Below are 22,678 nucleotides of genomic sequence, written 5' to 3'. Positions count from 1 at the left end.
CTGCGAGGCTGAGTCAGGCGGTGCCTTGGAAGTCCATAGCGGGGGTACTCCTTTCTGCGGCCAGCGTGGGATGGCTAGTCTGTCGGGACCCTAGAACTTGTGGAAACTGTGGTGATTTCTTTTGAACTTACAGTCCTTTAACATCTTGGATTATTTTTACTGTGCCCATAGTCTGTTTTTTTTTATCAATTATGCTATTGTTTGCACTGTTGTAACTATGTGGTTTTGTGCAGGTCTTGTAGCTTTAGTTTTTGGTCTTGTTTGACTGGTGGATTTGGAGCTCCTTTCCGGGGAACGCGCTAAGACGGTAGCTCGATATTAATACGCAGCAGCCTCTCCGGACTCTGGATTTGGGGATTACCAAAGATTATGTGGATTTTCTGGTGTAGTCTGTTTTGTCATATGCTTTTGTGATAGCATTCTGGAGGAACGTTGTCTCATTTTTTTAACTGCATTGCATTTGTGGTTTCTAAATGACAATAATCTGAATCTGAATTCACAAGGGGCTGAACAGCCATCTCCTGCTACTTACATTCATAATTACAGTTACAAAGAAAGTGCAGTGTAGGCAGACTATAAGGTACAAGGGCCATGATGAAGTAGATTGTGAGGTCAGGAGTCCATCTTTATTGTTCAAGAAATCCATTCAATAGTCTTATTACAGGGAGATAGAAGTTGTTTTTGAGCCTGGTGGTATGTGTTTTCAAACTTTTGTACCTTCTGCCTGAAGGATGGGGAAATAAGGATGTCCAGGATGGGTGGGGCCTTTCAATATGTTAGGAAGTGCAGACAGAGTTCACAGAGCGAAGGCTGGTTTTTGTGATAGACTGGGCTGTATTCGCGAGATTCAATTAATTAATATTCAATTAATATTGTTTAATGTCACTTCCAGTACATAAGTGTAAAAGAGAACAAAATAATTGTTACTCTGGATATGACGCAGCACAAAAAAAACGCAATCAGATAAAGAGCACAATAATAATAAAAACAAAAAGTATAAATACGTAAGAGAGCTTATATATACAGACATCAGTGACACTCGGCAAAAGCGTGTCTGTATATAAGGTGACTGACAGGAAATGATAAAGTAATGGTGGTTGGGTGGAGGAGTTGATCAGCCTTACTGCTTGGGGAACATAACTGTTTCTGAGTCTGGTGGTCCACATTGCAATCTCCCTGATGGGAGAGGGATAAACAGTCCATGAGCAGGGTGAGAGAGATTGGTTATGATGTTAGTCATCCTTTTCCAACACCTTTCTATATTTGTGTCCTTGTAGGCTGGTGCCAGTGATGTGTTGGCCTTCCTGTCTGTCACAGTGCAGCTTCCATACCACACAGCAATGTAGCTCGTTGGGATGCTCTCTACTGCACATTCGTCACAACTCTCTGAAACTGGTAAATTCCACCTAGGACCCATTCCACCACCCCCAATCTGCCAGAGACTACTTCCCTTCTCTTCACAGTTCACTCATTCCTAAGGTTGAGGCATGTACAATGTTGAGGCCAAGCCTTAAAAGTGGTGAGGTCTGCACACCAATCCTGAGGGAACTTCTGCCAATCCAAAAGTAACTGCTATTACTTCATATTTCCTGTTATTCAGATAAGTTCCTATCATTGCTGTTATTCCAAGGGCTTCAGTTTTGAGTCTATTGTGTGTAACCTTATTAAATATCTTTTGAAAGTTCCTATATACTACATCAACTTCATTTTCCTCATCGACATTTAAATTCTCTGTTAGAATAATATACATGATTTACCTTCAACAAATCGATCCTGCCTTTCCTGAATTAATTCACACTTGTCCACTTAACTGCTGATTCTGTCCTTGGTTATTGTTTCTCAGAAATACCTCATTGCCCAGATTCAACTCACTGATCTATAGTTACTGGATTACTTTGGACAGGGTGTTTCTTTGTAACATCTACATGTTTCCACTTCCCAGGTACCATCCCAAACCTATCAATGTCTGGAATATTAGGGCTACAGCCTCAGTAACCTGGGATGAATCCCATGTAGTCCAGGTGATTTACCCATGTTAATTGTGGTCAGTCTACTAACACAAGAAACTACTGATGTAAGAAACTGCAGAGTCATGGGCACAGCTCAGCCCATCTCAGAAAGCAAGCTTTCTCTACACTTCTCACTGCCGCAGCGAAGCAGCCAGAATAATCAAAACCCCACCCATTGCAGACATTCTCTCTTCTCTCACCCCCCATAAGGCTACTAAACCTGAATGCACCAGCCACCAGGCTCAAGGACAACTTCTACCCCACTATTATGAGACTATTAAATAGTTCCCTGGTACAAAAAGTCAGACTCTTGACCTCACAATCTAGTACTTTATTGTTTACCTGTACTCCACTTACTCTGCAACTGTGAAGATATTCAAAATTGATGTCATCTCTCCTTGTACTACCTCAATGCACCGTGTATTACGTAATCTGATCTAAATGAACAGTATGCAAGACAAGCTTCTCACTGCACCTTGGTACATCTTACCATAATGAACCAATTCTAATTCCAAACTCACATGATCCATTTTTAATCCATTCAGAGCTCTGACCAAATCTTCCTTCATTGAGACTCCAGCCTCATCACCTGCCTGAGTGAAGACTGAGGCACCCACTTAGGGCCTCCCTCTTGTTGTCTCTTTCCCTTCTGATCTTTGAGTTCCTACTTTCCCTTTTCCTGTTCATTTGCCTAAGGACTATTTTTGGATTCCTTCATAAATTTGCTGCCAACCTTTCCTTTTGTTCTCACATTGTTCCTGTTACTTCTTTTTTGTCTTACCCTCAGAGCCTTCAGTCAGAATCTTCTGCTCACTGATATTAACAGCTTGCGACTTGTCATATCCTCAGGTTTCCTGCTCTATTTTATCTTTAGGTTCTTCCAGAATGACCGGGCTAACACTTCCTGACCCTGCGCCCCAGATGGTAGCAACAAAAAACCTGCTGGAGGAACTCAGAGGGCCGAGCGGCATCTCTGGGTGGAGGGATGAACTGTTGTTGTTTCTGGTTGAAACCCTGCGTCAGGACATTTCAAATTCTTTCCAAACACAGAGGCTGCTTGAGCCACTGAGTTCCTCCTACAGACCGTTTGCTGCTCCAGGATGCCAGCATCTGCAGTCTCTCATATCTCCACTGCATCTAACACATCTCCACATTGAAAACTTCCCATTGTTCATTTAAAGTTTCCCCTAATAAGCTCTGGTTCCAACTTACCAAGGTCACTGACTCTAACAACGCATTTCACTGTATGCTTCAATGTTTCAGGGTGCATGTGACAAATAAAGCTAATTTTTATGATCTTTATGCTTTAATCTTTATTCTAAGCTTTTATAATATCATGATCACTGTTTCCTATTGTTCCCCGTTGTTACATGATCGTCCACTCTGCCTCATTTTCCAGAACCAAGACCAGCAATGCTACCTTCCTTGCTGAGCCAGAAAGATAAGAAAATTGGCCACACTTCATAAATTCTTCTCTTCCTTTGCCCCTTATGATGCAGTGACATTGGCCAATGCTTGGGGAGCTAAAATCCACCCCATTATCAATACTCTAGGGTTTTGCACATCTGAGTAACTTGCCTATCAAGTTGCTTTCAACATCCTTTCTAGGACTTTCAAGGACTCTTCATCTTTCAAGATCTCTTCACCTCATGTTCTCGATATTTATTTATTATTACTTTTTCCCTTCCATATTTGCAGTTTGTTGTCCTTTGCACACTGGTTGTTGGGTGCTGTCTTCCACTGACTCTATTGTGTTTCTTGGAGTTACTGTGTACGCCCCCAGGAAAATCAATCTCAGGGTTGAATATGGTGACATATATGTACTTTGATAATAAATATATTTGTTCTTTTTGTAGCCAGTGGCCTGTAAAATGTTCCCAATAGTGTAATCACACCCCTGTTGTCATTTAACTCTAAGCAGATAGAATCCGACCTTGGTTGTTCCACGCTATCCTCTCTCTTCTGCCTCAATATTTTCCTTAATCAACAGTTGTGAGGCACACCTGGAGTGCTGTCACAATTCTGGTCCCTATATTGACAAAAAGATACACCAACACTAAAGACAGCTTAAAAGAAATTCATGAGATAAGTTCCCAGGATCAGACGTTGTACTAACACAGGTGGCTTAAGAAAATGGTTCTATAAATTGGTAAATGATAAATTGGTTTATTATGGTCACATGTACTGAAGAACATGTCTAGCTTACTGTTCATACAGATTAACTCATAACAACCATGCACTGAGGTAGTACAAAGGAAAACAATAACAGAATGCAGAATATACCGTTGGTTACAAAGAAAGTACAGTACAGGGAAACAATAAGGCACAAAGTAATAACAAGCTGGCTAATTTACTTTGCCTGTTCCAGATCCCCCAGATCAACTAACCTTCCACCAGTGCCAAACTAAGTGACACTCAGTGTGACTATTTTGCCTGAACATACCGGCTGACATCTACCAGGGAAATTGTTGGGGATTGGGATTGATCTGTGAACCAGTGTAAGTTAGATGGGCCAAAAGGCCTTATTGCATGATATAAGGAAACATGGTTCTCCTCTCCATATACTTATTGGCACAGTGAGTAATCATACGATTACTATCATAGAGATGGTAGCCAAAGCCAGCAATGATAAAAACAGATGTGGATAATCCCAGTTCCTTGCTCGGAGAGTAGGATAAAGGAATCAATGTTCTAATGTGGAAAATTGTGTTCAGAGGAATCTAAATGCTAAATAATGCAGATGGCAGAAATCAGAGGTAAAAACAAAACAGGAGATCTCTATTTCCAGTCCTGATGAAGAGTCTCAGCCCGAAACTGTTTACTCTTTTCTGTAGATGCTGCCTGGCCTGCTAAAGTTCCTCCAGCATTTTGTGTGCGTTGTGTAACAACAAAACAAAACTTGAAAGCTCTCAGAAAGTCAAGCAGCATCAGTGGGGAGAGAAGAACACTGAATGTCAGTGACCCTTCACTAGAACTGGGAAAATCTAATACAACACAAATACAGGCCCTTCAGCCCAACCAGTCCATGCTACCATGGTATTGTTTTCCCCAGGGTACCTATCCTAGTGCTTCTTAAATAATACCAGACGGGGTGGATTGGGCAGGTACTGTACATTAACATTTTTAAAGATACATGGTTAGAAAGGTTTCAGAATCAGAATCAGGTTTATTATCACTGTCTAATATGACATGATTTTTCTTTTATTTTGTGGCAGTCGTACAGTGCAAATACATAAAATTACTATGTGACAAACATAGGAGCATAGAAAATCTACAGCACAATACAGGCCCTTCGGCCACAATGTTAACCAGTGCAAAAAATGGAATAATGAAGTAATGTTCATGGCTTCATGGACTGTTCAGAAACCTGATGATGGAGGGATATGGGCCAAATGCAGGCAAGTGGGACTAGCCTAGATAGACATCTTGGTCTCTATGGACCAGTTGGGTCTGTTCCTGTGATATACGACTCTGACTAAGTCACTATTTAAAGGCAGAGGTTGTTAGGTTTTGACTGGTGGGCTGGGGTTAAGGGGTGAAGGTGGAGGAATGGGGTTGAGAGAAGAGGGAAAAACAGCCATAATTGAAAGGTGGAGCACAGTCGATGAGCCGAATGGCCCAATCCTGCTCCTATGTCTTATGGCATTATGAAATATAAAGTGCTAGAATTCATAAACACAGGAGATTCTACAGACGCTGCAAACATTGAGGAATGCTGGATGAACTCAGCAAGTGAGGCAGCAACTTTGGAGGGGGAACAACTCACACAAAATGCTGGTGGAACGCAGCAGGCCAGGCAGTATCTGTAGGAAGAAGTACAGTCGACGTTTCGGGTCGAGACCCTTCGTCAGGACAATGATGGAGAGAGGAACCTTGATGTAGAGTCCTGCTCCAAAACATCAACTGTCTACTTGCCTCCATAGACGCTGCCTGACTTGTTGAGTTCCTCCAGCATTTTGTGCGTGTTCCTTTCGAGTGCTGGAACTGTGAGATCGAAGGCTGGAATGACTGCTTATCTGAAACTGTGTTTTGTGAGCAAGCTGGAATTCCTGGCCTTCAGAAGGTTGGGGAGTTGAGTCACTGCCCTGGGTTATTTCCTACTGCCCTGGGATGATCGGGAAGCACACAATGTGGAAAAACAGAATCCCAGCCTAACTCCACATGTGCAGAGTCAGTCCAGCAGGGGAATTGCTGGCTCGGGGGACGCACCCTGCCCAGATTCCCAGAAAATGATCTGCCCCGTTGCACGGTAGGTTTGACCTCACACAGGGGCCCCTGGGGGTCTGAGGAGGGGAAATGCCAGCTGGAATTGAGGCCGGGAGATTCCAAGCCAGGACTTAGCAGCTGTGTCAAATGCCACTCAGTAACAAAATCCTCTAATCCCCCTGCCACGACTTGAAAGCAAAGGATGGTGGATTTTCCAGTCGCGACAGACTTTAGCCCTTTTGTTTGACCTTAGCAGGCCACTTTCAAAGCATTTAAAAAATTTAAATCTGCATAACATCTCATTTAACTTTTAACTCTTCAACGAACAGATGTTTCCTATACGATACACACATGGCCCCTTAGGGAAGATCCTCTTCTCCAGTAAAACCAGTCATTCAGTATTTTAAATAAACAGTTTAGCATTATTTATTCTTTTCAGGGACAATGGAAGTTGTGTACAGCTTGCACACACTACCTCACAACATGAGGTATCCTTGTCAAAACCAAACTCTGAAAAGGTAATGCTGCATCTTTATTCCAATATTAGAACTCTTCCACAGTCTGCTACCTACGTGCTCTAATTCGAGGGTCATCTTCTCCCGAGGCGGTCACTCGGAACCCTCATTCCGTGGGACTCTGACCTGACTCATAAGGCCGATGTGGGACCCATGGATAGGGCAAGTTTCACGATCCATGAAATGGGTGAAAAGTTTCATGAGGGATGTTTGGACAGACTGCAATTGTGCCCAGCAGAAGTGGGGTGGGGCAGGGAGAGGGGAGGGAGAGGAAGAGGGGGGGAGAGAGAGAGAGAGAGAGAGAGAGAGGGAGACAGGGAGAGAGGGGAGGGGGAGAGAGCAAGTGGGGGAAGAGGGGAGGAGAGAGACAGAGGGGAGGGGGAGAGGGGGAGAGAGAGAGAGGGAGGGGGAGGGAGGAAGGAGACAGAAGGGGAGAAGAAGAGAGGGAGAGAGGAGTTTGGGGAGAGCAAGATGTCAGTGTGCTTTCTACGGGGTCAACCAAAGGTGTTATTGTCTCTTTTTATGATCGCAAGGCCCTGCTGGACATTAAGAAATTCAAGCACTGCAGGTCTACCCCATCAGCAAGTTGCTTATTGCCGGAGAAACTGAAGAGCTGGACTTAGTGTGGATCGTGATACTTCCTGTAGCAGGGAGGCATCAATGCGTGACGGAGGCGTACAGTCTAACAGCAACAGATCATCTTAGTCACTTTTCTTATGATGGCAAGACCCTGTTGGACGTTGGTGTGGAATGTTGCAAGTCCGATTCATTGGTTTATTGATGACGGCGGTTGGGGGGGGGAGGTGCGGAGACTGTATGGCAGTGTTGCCTGTTTGCGACTGCCTAGGGGGAGGCTTCAGAGTCTCCACTAGCGCGAACAGTGCGGCGTGGCATTGGTACTGCCTCCAGTGTTCGCTCGGCCGGCAGAAGACAGGCTGTATTGTGTTTGACTACAGACTGCTGAAATATTCATGGACTCAGGGACTTGGACTATACTGTATATTCTGTGTGACTGTATTTTACTGCTTTCTTATGTGTGCTCTATGTGCCTTCTGTATTGTATGACTGTTGGTACAGTGTTTTGCACCTTGGCCTCGGAGTAACACTGTTTGATTCGGCTGTATCATGTATGGTTGAATGACACTTGAAGCTGAGCGAGAGAGTGAGAGAGAGGATGAGAGCAAGAGAGGCAGAAGGAGAGGGTGGGAGGGGAAATGGAGAACAGTGGTGTGTGGTCAGTAAATTAATTGGTTGTGGTAGAATGCACCTGGAATCTATCAGTGTGTGAGTTGGTGGGTCCGTAAGGGGAATAAAAATGGGATTAATAGAGGATCAGTGCAGATAGATGGTTGATGGTCAGCATGTGCTCAGTGGGCTGAAGGGCTTATTTGCATGGTGTACCTCTCAATGACTCTATTTTAATATCCTGAAGGGTCTTGATGGGGTAGAATTAGAGAGGCTGTTTTCTCTTGTGGGAGACTCTAGGACCAGGGGTTCACTATTCAAAAACAGGGGCTGTCCTCCCCACCATTGATTGGATCTATAGGAAGCATCAAGAATGTGACATCTATCATCAACTCTACCATTCGGGCCATGTCCTCTTCTCAGTGTTACCATCAGGCAGGAGGTACAGAAGTTTGAAGTCCCTCTCCACCAGGTTTAGGAACAGTTACTTCCCTATAACTGTCAGTTTCTTAATCTGACTTGCACAACTCTAACCTTACCTCAGGACCTTTTGCACTATTGTAGACTTATCTCGAATTGTGTCTGTTTTTTTACCTTTCACTGTCTCAGGGGCAGCACAGTAGCACAGAGATTAGCGATCCAGGCACGGTTCCCGCTGCTGTGTGTGAGGTGCTTGTATGTTCTTCCCATGACCACGTGGGTTTCCTCCTGATCTCCAGTTTCCTCCCACGTTGCAAAGACACAGGGGCTAGTAGGTTAATTGGTCACAAGGGTTAGTTGGTCAGCATGGGCTCATTTGGCCAGAAGGGCCTGTTACCGGCTGTATCTCAAAACAGAATTGTATAATTTATGTATAACATATGCTAATTTATATTCTGTGTGATGTCGATAGCTATGATGATGCTGCAAACAAGATTTTCATTGTACCTATACCTCATGTACTTGTGTACTTGCGCACATCACAATAAACTCTGCTTGATTTGACTAAGGCAGAGAGCCTCCAGAACTCTCCTCCTCAAAAAGGCAAAAATGTTGAATACTACAGAGACAGAGGTATATAGAAAGTTACAAGCAAGGGGTCAAAGGTTGCAGGGTTATCTGGGCAGGTAAAGATGAAGTTACAATCAAATCAGCCATAACCTTATTAAGTGGTGGGGCAGACTTACGGGCAGACAAGGGACACCGACATCAGCAAGTGGGTAGGATCACTGGCCTAGATGTGCCAATGGTGCTGAGGTGGAGATGGTTGACAGCTTCAAGTTTCTCAGTGAAAGCATCACCAACAGTTTGATTTGGTACAGCCACATGGACGCTAAGATCAAGAAAGCACACCAGTGCCTTAGAAGCCAAAGGAAATTTGGCACAGTGACTCATCAATCTTTACAAATGCACACAGGAAGCATCCTATCTAGATGTAGCACGGTTTGGTATGACCATGGCTCAGCCCGTGAATGCAACAAACTGCTCGGCACATCATGGAAAACAGCCTCCCCTCCATCGACTCTGTCTGCACTTCTCACTGCCTCAGAAAAGGCAGCCATCACAATCAGGGACCCATCTCACCCCAGTCATTCTCTCTTCTGCCCCTGTTGGGCAGAAGATACCAAAGTGTGAAAGCACCTACCATAAGGTTGAAGGACAGCTTCTCTCCCACTATTAGATTTGTGGACGCACCTCGTATAAACTGAAAGATTTTTCAGTCTCCCTCCTGTGGCCCTTGCACTTTCTCTGTAACTGTGACATCATTTTATTTTCATTTTTACAACATCAGTATACATCTTTATGGAATGATCTGTCAGGATGTAAGGCAAACTCTCGTTTTTTTCACTGTATTTTGGTATATGTGACAATTATAAAGTAAATCCAATTTCAATTCCTAATGTCCAAGTAGAGAACTCACCTCCACTTTTTCCAGTCCTGTCACTTAATGGACAGTCTCATAGATCTCCTCTATGTTTAAAAGGGCCTGTTGCCCATCTGCTCCCCTGAATGAACATGTCTCTCAACTCAAGGTCACCCACTGCTGGTCTTGCTTGTCAGATGAACATCATATGTTCACTCCAAACTCACTCAGATTCCTGCACACACACACACATGCCACAACACGCTGGAGCTGATGGTCATTGATCCATTGCCTTTAGTGTGATCTGCCTCTTCTTGGAGGAAAACTGACATATCAGCAATTCCAGTTCAAGTTTATTGTCACAGGAAATAATACTGTGAAAATATATTGCAGCAGCAGCACAGTGCTTACAAACATGATAAATACAGTAAGTTAGTACTTAAATTAATATAAATTTAACATACAAGGCACATCCTACAGACATGAGGTAGGGCAGGAGATTTTTAAATGCAACAAATTGAGAAAAATGTTCCAAGTGGCTCTGAAGAAATGTCAACATGTCAAGCATTTCTATTGAGGCAGATAAAAGACGGTTAGCAAGGGAATTCCAGAACCCTTGATGGGGATCAAGAAGGCAGGCTTGGAAGAGCTTGGAGGCATCACCAGGGGATTGAGGAAGCATAGAAAGGCCAGAGAAGAAAGGGAAAACAAGAATGTAGCAGAGAAGCATTGCCCATCCAGGACACAGGGTGAGACCAGGGCTTGGAGACAAACAGCATCTGAGCGTGTGACAACATGAGTAGAGATTACCTAAAAAAAGGATGTAATAGCACTGAGACAGTTCAAAGGAGACTCACCAGGTCTATTTCTGGGATGGGCCGATTGTCCGATTAAGGGAGGTTGGATCAATATTCATCAAAGTTTAGAAGAATGACCTTATTGAGACATAAGATCCATGGGGGGCGGGTATCAGGGTAGATATGGGGATGTTGGTAATTGGTAAGTGGTTTATTGGTGTTACATGCAAAAAGCTACAGCTTTTGTATGTCATCCAGACTGATCATTCATATATACGCATATTGAGGTAGTAAAAAAGAAAATAAAATGCAGAACATAATGTTACAATGACAGAGGAAATACAGTGCAGTCAGACAGTAACAGTGACGAGATAGACTGCAAAATCAAGAGTTTATCGTACAGAAGGTCCATTCAAGAGTCTGTTAGTAGCTGGATAAAAGCTGTATGTGAGCCTAGTGGTACGCACTCTGAAGCAGCAAATGACCGAATGGAACAGACACCTCAGTCTAACCCTACAGACAAAGACACAAGATACTGGACTCCAGAGCAAAAAAAAACAACTGTTGGAGGAACTCCAGGTTTCCCTCTGTGTGAATGTCCTAATTAAAACATTTTAAATTCCAATATATTTCCAACAGACACATCAGCAAGGAAATACAAAGAGTTTAATGCAAACTAGAAACTGCTTTGTCTGACCTGACACCATCAGCAGTAAGAGAGCAGGGCTGGTCAGTCTGTGTGTCTGGTCCCTGTGCAGAGAGAGGGCAGGGCACCAACCAGCACAGTGGATTGTCCGGAGTCACCCCTTCAGAGAGAAAACCATGGAGGGATTATGGAGTGCAAGTCAGGCTAGCTCACTCATGCATGTCTCCCAACAGCAGGTTATGAAGCAAACTACCTCGCTACAGTTTCAGACAGATCACCGACTACTCGGCTGAAAACTACGTTGAGAGTGAATGCTAATGTGTCCCTGTGCTCAGTCACAGTCAGGTACAAATCATGGCTGACACAACACCGTCTTCCACACCCACCACCAGAAACCGATTGGCTGAGATCTCCCACCATTTTCTGCCTTTGATTCAGATTCCAGCATCTGCAGCTGAATTTATTCCTCTGTTTTTCCATATGCACATTAATGGTAGTCACTGTGGATCAGTGATAACACCTCCTCCTTGCTGACAGTCAATACAGATGCACCTGCAGGTAGAGCACTGAGGAGTGCGGTAGAGCAAAGGGTAGACTGATAGTTCCTTGAAAGTGGCATCACAGGCAGATAGGGCTGTAAAGAGACGTTTTGGCACACTGGCCTTCATAAATCAGGGCACTGAGTGCAGGAGTTGTCATGGTACGTTGTATAAGACACTGGTGAGGCGGTATTTGGAGTATTGTGTGCCGTTCTGGTCACATACCCACTGAGAAAGCTTGAAAGAGCCAGAGAAATTTTACAAGGATATTGCTAGGACTTGAGGACCTGAGTTATAGGAAAAGGCTAAATGGATTGAGATTGAGGGGATGTTTTATAGAGGTACTGTATACACGCTCATGAAGGGTATTGATAGAGTAAATACATGCAGATCTTTCCCTGAGCTTGGGTGAGACTAGGAATAAATAGAGGTTATAGTTTAGGGTTAAAGGTGAAATATTTAAAGGGAGCCTGAGGAGAAACTTCTGGACACAGAGGGGGGTAGGAGTTTTGAACAAGCTGCCCCAGAGGTGGTGGATGTGGGTTCAATTGTATCATTTAAGAGAGTTTATGTAAGAACATGGATGGGAAAGATATGGAGAGCTATGGTTCAGGTGCAAATCAACGGGACTAGGCGAACTAACATTTTGACCTGTTTCTGTGCTCTGACTGTAAGGGTGCATGCTTATCCCACTATTCTACTCTCTCTACACTCATGACCAAGTGGCTATGCACAACTCGAATGTCATCTCTAAATTTGCTGGTAACACCAATGCTGTTGGCAGAATCTCAGAGAAGGCATATAGTAGTGAGATACTGGATTGGCTGGTTGAGTAGTGTCACAGAAACAACCTTGCACTCAATTTCAGCAATACCAAGGAATTGATACAACCCTCTGCAAGTCTCTCGTGATCCTGTGCATTGGAGGCTCCATACCAGACTGTGACATAACTAGTCTGAACGCTCTCCACTGTACATCTATAGAAATTTGCAAGACGTACCAAACCTCCTCAAATTCCTAACAAGATAGAGGTGCTCGTGTGCCTTCTTCATGATTGCACTGATGAGTTGGGCCCAGGATTTGAAACTAGTAACCTTTTCCATTACTGACCCCCTACTGAGGACAGAAGCTTATTTAAGGACATCTTTAAGAGGCAGTGCGTCAGGAAAGCTGCATCCATTGTTAAGGATCCTTACTATTCAGGGCATGCTCTCTTCTCATTACCACCATTCAGAAGGAGGTACTGGAGCCTAAAGACCCGTTCTTAGTGATTCAGGAACCTTCATGTAAGAGAAGATTATAGACCAAGTACTGGAAAAAGGGATTGAAATAGGTGGTACTTCAGAACCTGAAACAGGTTTAATATCATCGGCATACCTCGGCAAATTTGTTGTTTTGCGGCAGCAGTACATTGCAATACATAATAATAAAGAACTATAAATTACAATAAGAAATATATGTGTGTGTGTGTATATATTTATATATGTGTGTATATAATTAAGTAACCCATTCAAAAACAGACCAAAAAAATGAAAGAAAAACATGAGGTCATGTACATGATTCATTCAGAAATTTGATAGTGGAGGGGAAGTAGCTGTTCCTAAAATGTTGAGTGTGTGTCTTCAGGCTCCTTGATGGTAGCAATGAGACGACATGTCCAGAATGATGGAAGTCCTGAAAGATGGATGCCACATTTTTGCAGCATCACCTTTTGAAGATGTCCTCAGTGCTGGGGAGGCAAGTGCCTGTGATGAAGCTAGCTGAGTTTACAACTTACTGCAGCTTTTTCCAGTCCTGTGCAGTGAGTCACTCCATACCAGATGATGATGTAACCGGTTAGAATGCTCTTCATGGTACATCTGTGGAAATATGTGATAGTCTTTAGTGACATACCAACTCTCCTTAAACCCCTAATGAAATATAGCCGTTGTCAAGTCTTTTTTTGTAATTGCATCAATATGTTGGGCCCAGGATAGATCTTCAGAGATGTTGACACCCAGAAACTTGAAACTGCTCACCCATGTTCTACTACTGATCCTCTGATGAGGAATAGTGTGTATTCCCTTGACTTCCCCTTCCTGAAGTCCACAATCCATTCCTTGGTCTTACTGACATTGAGTGTAAGGTTGTTGTTGCAACACCACTCAATCAGCTGATCTATCTCACTCCTGTATGCCTCCTCATCACCATCTGACATTTTATCAACAATATTTGAGTCTCTGGCAAATTTATAGATGACGTTTGAGCTGTGCCTGGCCACATAGTTGTAAGTGCAGAGAGAGCAGAGCGGTGGGCTAAGTAGGCATCCTTGAGATGCACCCGAGTTGACTGTCTGGGAGGAGGAGATGTTATTTCCAATCTGCAATGACTGGTTTCCTGATGAGGAAAGGATCTAGTTGTAAAGGAAGGTACAGAAGTCCAGGTTTTGCAGTTTGATGATTAGTACTGACGGTATGACTGTGTTGAATGCTGAGCTGTAATCAATAAACAGCAGCCTGATGTAGATATTGCTATAGTTCAGGTGATCCAAGGCCGAATGGAGAGCCAGTGAGATTGTACCCACTGTAGACCTTTTGTGGCAATAGGCAAATTGCAGCAGGTCCATGTCCTTGCTTAGGCAGGAGTTGATTCTGGCCATCACCAACCTCTCAAAGCACTTCATCACAGTGCCACTGGGTGACAGTCACTGAGGCAGCTCACCCTGCTCTTCTTGGGCACTGGTATGATTGTTGCCCTCTTGCAGCAGTTGGGAACCTTGATGCTTGAAACTTAAAACTTGACAGCCAGCATGGAGATGGTGGGCTGAATGGTCTGTTTCTGTGCAGTACAACTGTAGTTCTCTAATTTTCCAGCCCCAGCAGCCTCTAGACAAAACTCTTCTGCAGCCTCTCCAGTGCACATCTTTTCTGCAATGGAGTAACCTTAGGGGTACATTTTGCCCCACCTGAAGCCTAACCAGGGTGCGTCTGTCCATTCTTGGGAATACTGTCATTTTATAAACGTAGAACATGGAACAGTACAGGTCTTAAGGCCTACAATGTTATGCTCTCCTTTGTATATTTACTCCACAATCAATCCAACCCTTCCCTCCTACATCATCCATAACCCTGCATTTCTCTTTTCTAACATTCTTAAATGCCCTATTGTATCAGCCTCTACCATCACCCCAGCAGTACACTCCAGGGTCTGTGTAAAAATCTACCTCTGACATATCCATTAAATTTTCTCTGATTACCTTAAAAGGATGCCCTGTGGTATTGGCCATTGCCACCCTGGAGAAAAGGTGCTGGCTGTCCACTCTATCTATGCCTGTCATAAATCTAATACACTTCCATCAATGCATCTCACATTCTCTGTCACTCCAAAAAGAAAAGTCCTTGTTCATGCAAAATTTCCTCAAAAGGCATATTTTCTAATCCAGGCAGTAAGCTGGTAAGTTTCTCTGCACCCTCTCTAAAGCTTCCACAGATCAGAGAGTGTCCAGTTAGGTTAGGGTATATAGGTGAGGAGAGTTTTCGGAGGATTCTGGGTGCAGGCGGAAGAATGTTTGAAGGAGAGGGGATAGATCTGTGTAGGGACCAAGGTGAGAAGTTATTGGGGGATTGCAGAAGCACACAGTCCCACGATCCTCAGACCAGGACAGAGTCAGCCATACTCAGCAGGAAATGACACAGCTGTGCACAGATTGTAATTTGCAAAAAGAGTATTAAAGATAACGAACGTTTTTGCACCAACATGTCCCTGCTCCGGTAATTGGAGAGGACAGCTGATTAGTGTTCATGGACAGCAATAAGATTCAGTGGAACTGCACAGCAGCATATTGAAATACAAATATATCAGTTTCTAATTAATGTTACCTACTGAACATGTCGAACCACATCCCTCTCACTCTCCCCTTCACCCTCCCGACTCCCAAACACTTCCAGTCATCCGAGGTTTGCATTAACAAAAAAACTAAAGCAATAGTTACTTAGATTTCTTCTTTCTACCTGACTGTAGACCATTTTGGCCACCTTGTTAGAGGGAAAGAGGGCAAAAAAGATTGACAAGATTGTTACCGGGACTAAGTTATAAGGAGAGGCCGGGCTAGGTCCCTATTCCCTGGAATGTAGGAGAATGGGGGCTGACCACATAGAAATATTTAAAATTATGAGAGTTAGACAAGGTGGATGGTAACAGATTATTCCCCAGTATACGAACATCTAAAGTTTAAGGTGACAAAAGTTTAAAATTAAAAGGGAAAATTCTAAAGGGTACTCGAGGGGTAATTTTTTTTCACCTAGAAGGTTGTGAGTGTATGGAATAAACTGCCAGAGGAAGTGGTTGAGGCAGATACAATAGTCTCATTTAAGAAGCAAATGGAGGGGTTGGGGCTTAGAGGCATATGGTCCAAACACAGGAAATTTTGACTAGCTGAGTGGTGACTGTGGGCAGCATGGGTTAGATGGGCTGAAGGGCTTGTATTGTTCTATGACTCTATGATTGTATGACTATACAACTGCTGCAAGAACTAAAGGGGTTAGGCAGCATCTATGAAGAGTCATCATCCAAATGAAGGGTATTGACGAAAACTATCAACTGTCCATTTCTCACTACAGATGCTGTCCGACACATTGAGTTCTTCCAGCAGGTTTGTATGTTGCTGTAGATTCCAGCATCTGCATTCTCTTATGAAGCAGGCTTGCAACAAGATTGCAAACCCTCACTCCCACAAATGGAGCTGTTACCCAGACACTCAAGTAGTCGAGCTTCAGAACTGATCTTCGGAGCTCTCTGAGTTCCACATCGCAATGCAAGCACATCCTGTTCCTTGTCCCAAAACATACTTCTACCCAGAGATATGGTACGGTATACCCACACCCACGGATAGCAGTGGTTCAAGAAGGCAGCTCACCACCGCCTTCTCAAGGGCAACTAGCGATGGGCAATTATATGCTGGCTCAGTCCATAAAGCCCATGTCTCTTGAATGACTATAAAAGAGTAAAGAACATCTCCAGAGACACAGGATCAATCCTGACCTTGGGCACTGTCCGTGTGGAGATGCACATCCCCCTGTGATTGTGTGAGTTTCCCCAGGGTTCACCGGTTTCCTTCTACATCCCAAACAAGCATGGGATCAGTGGGTTAATAAGACATTGATGAATTGCCCCCTGCTGTGATGATGGTGAGGGGTGGACTCTTGGAGGGGGTGGGGGGGGGGAGTCCGTGAGAATGTGGTGAGAACAAAATGGGATTGAAGGCAGGTGGTTGATAATCAGCATGGATTCAATGGGCCGAAAGGCCTGTTTCTGTGCCATGTGGCTTTATGGCCTAACATCTGGGGCAGTGGGCAGCGGGAGCTGGACTGGTGGGGGGAGGGAGCTGGCTGTTGTACCAAGGTCAAAGCAAACATGAAGTGGACTCTCCTACCAGTGTTAAGAACAGGGGGGTCCCACTATAGGTAGAAGAGAAAGCTGACGTTAACAGTCACGTTTAATTCAAGAACACATCCCAGACATCTTAACATCTGTAAAAATTCCTCCCCAAACACTTTGCAAGATTTCTTCACTGAAGTAAAAAAATGCCTCTAATTATTAATAATTTAATCTGATTTTTAAATCTAACACCAGAGGGCATGCATTTCAGATCAAATACCAGAAGGCATGCACTTAAGATGAGAGGGGGTAAGTTCAAAGGAAATGAGCAGGGCAGGTTTTTAACACAGAATGTGAAAGGTGCCTGGAATGCACTCCCAGAGGTGGTGGTGGAGACAAATACAATAAATGTGCCGAAGGGGCTCTCAGACTTACTTAAATATGCAGTGGATAGAGGGACATAGACCAATAAAGATTCTGCCGAAGGAACTCAGAAGATCGAGCTGGATTTGTGAGATGGGGAAGGAGTTGTGACCATATGGGTTGAAATCTTGCATCAGAACTGAAAGCGGGAGAGGCGAGATGGCACTTAACGAAGAGAAGGGGAGTGTGAGTAGGATTCTGAGGTGATTGGTGTACCGAGGAGGGGTGTGAGAGGGCAGGCAGATAGTGCCAGGAATATGGAAAAGGCACAGACAGAAGGGATTAGGTGTCACTAGCTTAATGAGCTTGGCACAAAATTGAGGGCCAAAGAGCCTGTACTGTTCTATTAAACCGCTGCCCAAGTCATCCCACAATGTGTCCTGGATGGTAACTCCTGCCTGCTTCTTATCTCTCCATAAGCAGCACTGTTAACTTCACACAGTAGCCGTGGATGTTAATTAAGTTTCAAATTCCCTTTTTTTCTTGCTTTCTGCGGTAATTTGCCACTCTGCGATGATGAAGTAAGACTACAATTATCTTCCTTGATCTGCAGTTGAGAGTAGCAGAGAATTGATTATCTGTCTTGTCGTCAAGGCCACTGTGCTGCTTGCAAACCACAGCCAGTATTTTTTTTCCACTGGCGCAAGAAAATGTCATGTGCTTCAGCACTCTGCATTCAACGTTTACTCAATCCAATTCATTAATAACTTGTGGAAGTAGGAACAGAAATGACAAGGCTCGACTCACAACTATTGGCATTTGAGTTGTGGTTTCCAATTACAATTGCCAACAAAAGGAACTCATAGAGTCAGACACTGTGTAAAAGAGCAGATGTCTCCATATCATTAATCACATTTCTAATACATTCCAGATGAATAAACACTTCTAAAATTACAATGGTGAGCGCTCTGCCTTAAATATGCAATTTATATATCTTGCAGGTCTTCAAACCAGGGTGAACTGCTCAGGTCAATGTCTGCAGTATTTACAACAGGGGGAAGAGAGGGTGTCTACATTGTGAAAAAAAATGAAGCATTTTAGCAGTTTTGGCCTCAATTTAATTTTTTTCCTTAATAATGATTTTCTATAAACCAACCATCTGCAATCTGGGGACGGCACTCAGAATTTCCAATCCTGTTCAATCAGTATTCATCATCTTCTTAAGCAGGCTGGATTTTGTCTGACCGGGAGCTCTGCAGAGAGAATGGATAAATCTGTCGGACCTATGATGGCGGATAGTCGGTAAAAAATGACAGACCCAATGTTTCTTCATTCTGTCTGATACTTCTGCCAAGTTGTGTGGTTAGCAGGGAGAACTGGAAAACAACAGTTCATCCATTCAGCATTTCAGAAGTCTGTCTGGGGATCAGTCAGTCCTAAGCTGTGTGGGAGACTCCCTCCCCCACCCCTCCAGGGTCTGTGGGGACGTCAGAGCCAAGAGAACTCAACTGTTTTTAAAGACCTGGGAGAGTAGCGGAGGGGGTGCATGGGACGGAGGCAAGAGCAGCAGAGAGCAAAGCAGAGGAACTCTGGGTGAAAGCCTCTGCCACTGCACATCAGGTCAGGAGTTTCCTGGGCTTTGGTCCATGGACTCGCAGGAGCCCAGACACAAAAATCTGAAAGAGCACACAGACACACACACACATCATGCAGGGAACACTGTATTTCCCTCTGAATCCAAGAGGGATTTGCAGTCTTCTCAGCTGCAACGGACCGATATGGGCAAGTTACCACGGCGATGAGACTGTGATCAAAAGGAGTGTAGGAGTTCCAGGGGGAACTCAGGAGGAGGCTGCGCGGTGGGTGGGGGGGGGCTGATTTGAAGAACTTTCCGCTTGTATCAGTGGTGGAGAGAAGGGGATGAAGTCAAATTTACGTCAATGGGTTGGCAGAGACACACCGCCAGCTTCAGGAACAGTTACTTCCCCACAACTATCAGCTCCAGAACTGGCATAGATAACTTCACTCACCACAACTCTGAACTAATTCTACTCCCTACAGACTCTCTTCCAAGGACTCTTTGCAACTCATCTTCTCAGTATTTTTTTATTTGCACAGTTTGTCTTCTTTTGCACATTGGCTGTTTGTCCACCTTTATGTATTTTTTGTAGTTTCTATTGTATTTCTTTATTTATCCTGTAAATGCCTGCAAGAAAATTAATCTCCAAGGTAGTACATGATAACATACACATGCTTCCTGATAAAGTTACTGAACTTTGACTGGTGTCCTTGCCTCTTGTACTCGGACTGACTGGGGGAAATGGGTGTGGAACTGATTGAGGGGCTGCCTCTGTGGCACCAACGGGAACACCACCTCAAATGATCCCGCATCCTTGTCTCCTGCGGGGAGTTCATCCACAAACAAAGCAGCTGACTGAACCCTGGAGCCTCACTGAGCACATCCACTTCTGAATGTCACATGGAATTTACTGCAAAACAAAACTGCTCTGACCAACTTTGTATCCTTCCCTTGTTCCCAGGATGAGAGACAGAGTCATAGACTGTGCTGCCCAGCGCACTAGTCCAATCTGCCTAATTTGGCCCACAGCCCTATAAGCAGCTTCTGTCTGTGTTCTTATCTAGATGGCTTTTAAATGTTAATGTGTTGCCTCAACCACTGTTTCTGGCAGCTCATTTCAAATACACCGCACCCCTTGTGTGAAGAAGCTGCCCCTAATGTCCCTTTCAAATCTTATGCCTCTGACCTTGAACCTGTACCCTTTTGATTTTAGCAACTCCTCCCTGGGGAAGAGCCGATGAGCTTTCACCCCAGCTATGCCCCTCGTGATCTTCTATACCTCTATCAGGGCACCCCCACCAATCTCCTATGTTCCAGGAAGCAAAGCAACACACACAAAACGTTGAAGGAAGTCAGCAGGTCAGGTAGCATCTATGGAGGAAAATGAACAGTCGATGTTTTGGGCCATGACGCTTCATCACTCCTTCTGGTTTAATAAAATCCTTCCTATAACAGGGCAACCAAAACTGTATACGTTACGCCAAGTATGGCCTTACCAGTGTCAGATGCAGCTCCTATACTCAATGACATAGCTGATAATTATTCACATCAAAGGGAAAGGCCTGGAGTCACATATCAACCAGCCTCCATCTGATCCCATCTGAAGGGAACAACTCGGCCCTTCGGCCCGCAATGTCTGAACCAAACACGATGCAGGTGAACTAGCCCCTCCTCCCTGCACGTCCCTCTATTCCCTGCATGTTACATGTCTAACCAATCTGATTCCACCTCCTGCCCTGGCAGCCCGTTCCCAGCATCCACCACAGTCTGTGTAAAGCACTTGTTCCACACATCTCCTTTAACTTACCTCTCTCAGCTTAAATACATTTCCCACTGCCCCGGGAAAGCAGCCAGCATAATCGAGGAGCCCTCCCACCCCGGTTATTCTCACTGCTCCCCCTTCCCATTGGCCAGAAGATATAAAAGTTTGAGAGCATGTGCCACCAGGCTTAAGAACAGCTGTTGTCAGGCACTCGAAAGATGTCTCATACACAAAAAGACAAACTCTTAACTGCCCAAACTACATTGACACTTTATTTGTCTCTCAGCACTGCGCAGTCTTTGTACTGTAACACCATATTCTGCATTCTGATTTCCTTGTGCACTGTCTGGATGGCACGCAAAACTAATTGGTCATTAGTAATTCATTTGTTATCGTCCCATGCAGTGAAAGGCTTTATTTTGTATCTCGTCCAGACAGGTAATTCCATACACAAGTGCAACAATGTAGAAAAACAAGGTTAAATAATAACAGAATGCAGAATACAGTATCACCGTAACAGAGAAAGTGCAGTGCAGTGCAGTTTGACAATAAGGTGCAAGGGCCACAGGATGGTAAACTGGAAATTGAACTGTTAATCTTATCATACGACAGTAATAAAGAAATATACACTATAAACCAATACTAGATCCCCCACCCATCACTAGTATTTCACCTCCTGAGCATTGGATCTCACAGCACAGGAGGAGGTCATTCAGCCCACTGAATTCATGCTAGCCTTGGTATCATGGGGAACAGAATTACGAAAACTACTGGCAGTCCCCAGCAATGATGTCAAAGAGGCTTGAGGTGTCAAGCTGGTAGAAAGTGATAGGCTCAGCCTGGAATGAGGAAGCCAGACTTGGGTCAGTGAGTCAACCACTTAAGAGAAAGAACGGATTGAGGCTTTGAGAATGGGAGCAGTAGAACCAATCAAGGATATCTTTATTTTATTTCAAATTACAGCAAGGTACAAGCCCTTCCAGCCCAACGAGTTTAACGAGCTCCATTGCACCCACATGGCCAATTAACCTACTAAACCATACGTCTTTGGAATGTAGCTGGAGCACCGGAGGAGACGCACACAGTCACGGGGAGAATGTACAAACTCTTTACAGACAGAGGCCAGAATTCAACCCCAAACACTGGTGCAGCAATAACATGCTATTCTGTTACACTAACTGCTACCTACCATACTGTCCTTAAGAGCATATACTGTGCTGTACAGTCTTGAGCTCTATGTTCATGTCATATCTCAGTGATTTTAAACCTGATTCACATTCTCCCGTGATGCCACCCTTCATCAACACACAAGGGAGAATTTACAACAGTCAACTAAGCTACCGACCCACATCCGGCAGTAACTCACACACAGAGAGAATGTGCAAACTCCACACAGACGGTTCCTGAGGTTGGAATCGAACCTGGGTCACTGGCTCAACCCACTGCACCGTTTCTGGTAGTTCTGTTCCCCATGATACCAAGGTGGGACTTCAGAGAGAGAGCATAGGTTCAGTGAGCTGATTGGCCTCCTCCAGTGCTGTGTGATTCGGTGCTATTGGTGAAATTTTAACCGGAAATTAGATCAGCACTCCAGCAGAATAATGGGAGACTAGGAGACCAGGAATGGATATTTCTGCGAGTGCTGATGGGATAAACAACCTCTGGCCATATCTCAATGGACACTTGGTCCACAGCCAAATATTCCTCTGATCAATCTGAGAACTTGGTTAGGGGTTTACAAGAACTAGGCTTTCTTTAATATTTCTCCGGACTACAAGGTGACAGCTTCTGTCTCACTAACCTTTAATAGCACATCTGGGTTTTGGAAGCTCAGAGGTCACTTTGTAAGTGATAAAAATGGTTTTTGAGCAACAGTTTT

General features: G+C 44.2%; 1 protein-coding gene across 15 annotated transcripts in view; it reads right to left on the bottom strand.

The window, feature by feature from the left end:
* The window catches only part of LOC132398296 (zinc finger protein 521), a 475,733-nt gene that overhangs the window by 360,295 nt on the left and 92,760 nt on the right, over window positions 1–22,678 (bottom strand). For 4 of the 15 annotated variants that reach the window (XM_059977555.1, XM_059977546.1, XM_059977539.1 and 1 more), the window contains one exon: window positions 13,518–13,599. The exons of 9 other annotated variants lie outside the window; for them this stretch is intronic. In XM_059977555.1, coding sequence (XP_059833538.1) covers window positions 13,518–13,599 — 82 coding nt within the window. Of the gene's footprint in view, window positions 1–11,252; window positions 11,685–13,517; window positions 13,600–18,614; window positions 18,633–22,678 lie in introns of those variants that run through there. 2 more of the 15 variants (XM_059977594.1, XM_059977608.1) reach the window with 2 other exon arrangements.

Source organism: Hypanus sabinus, chromosome 1 (genome assembly GCF_030144855.1).
Source record: "Hypanus sabinus isolate sHypSab1 chromosome 1, sHypSab1.hap1, whole genome shotgun sequence".
NCBI classification, from domain to species: domain Eukaryota; kingdom Metazoa; phylum Chordata; class Chondrichthyes; order Myliobatiformes; family Dasyatidae; genus Hypanus; species Hypanus sabinus.
The sequence above is the reverse complement of the archived record's forward strand: the minus strand, read 5'-3'. Positions and strand labels throughout refer to the sequence as shown.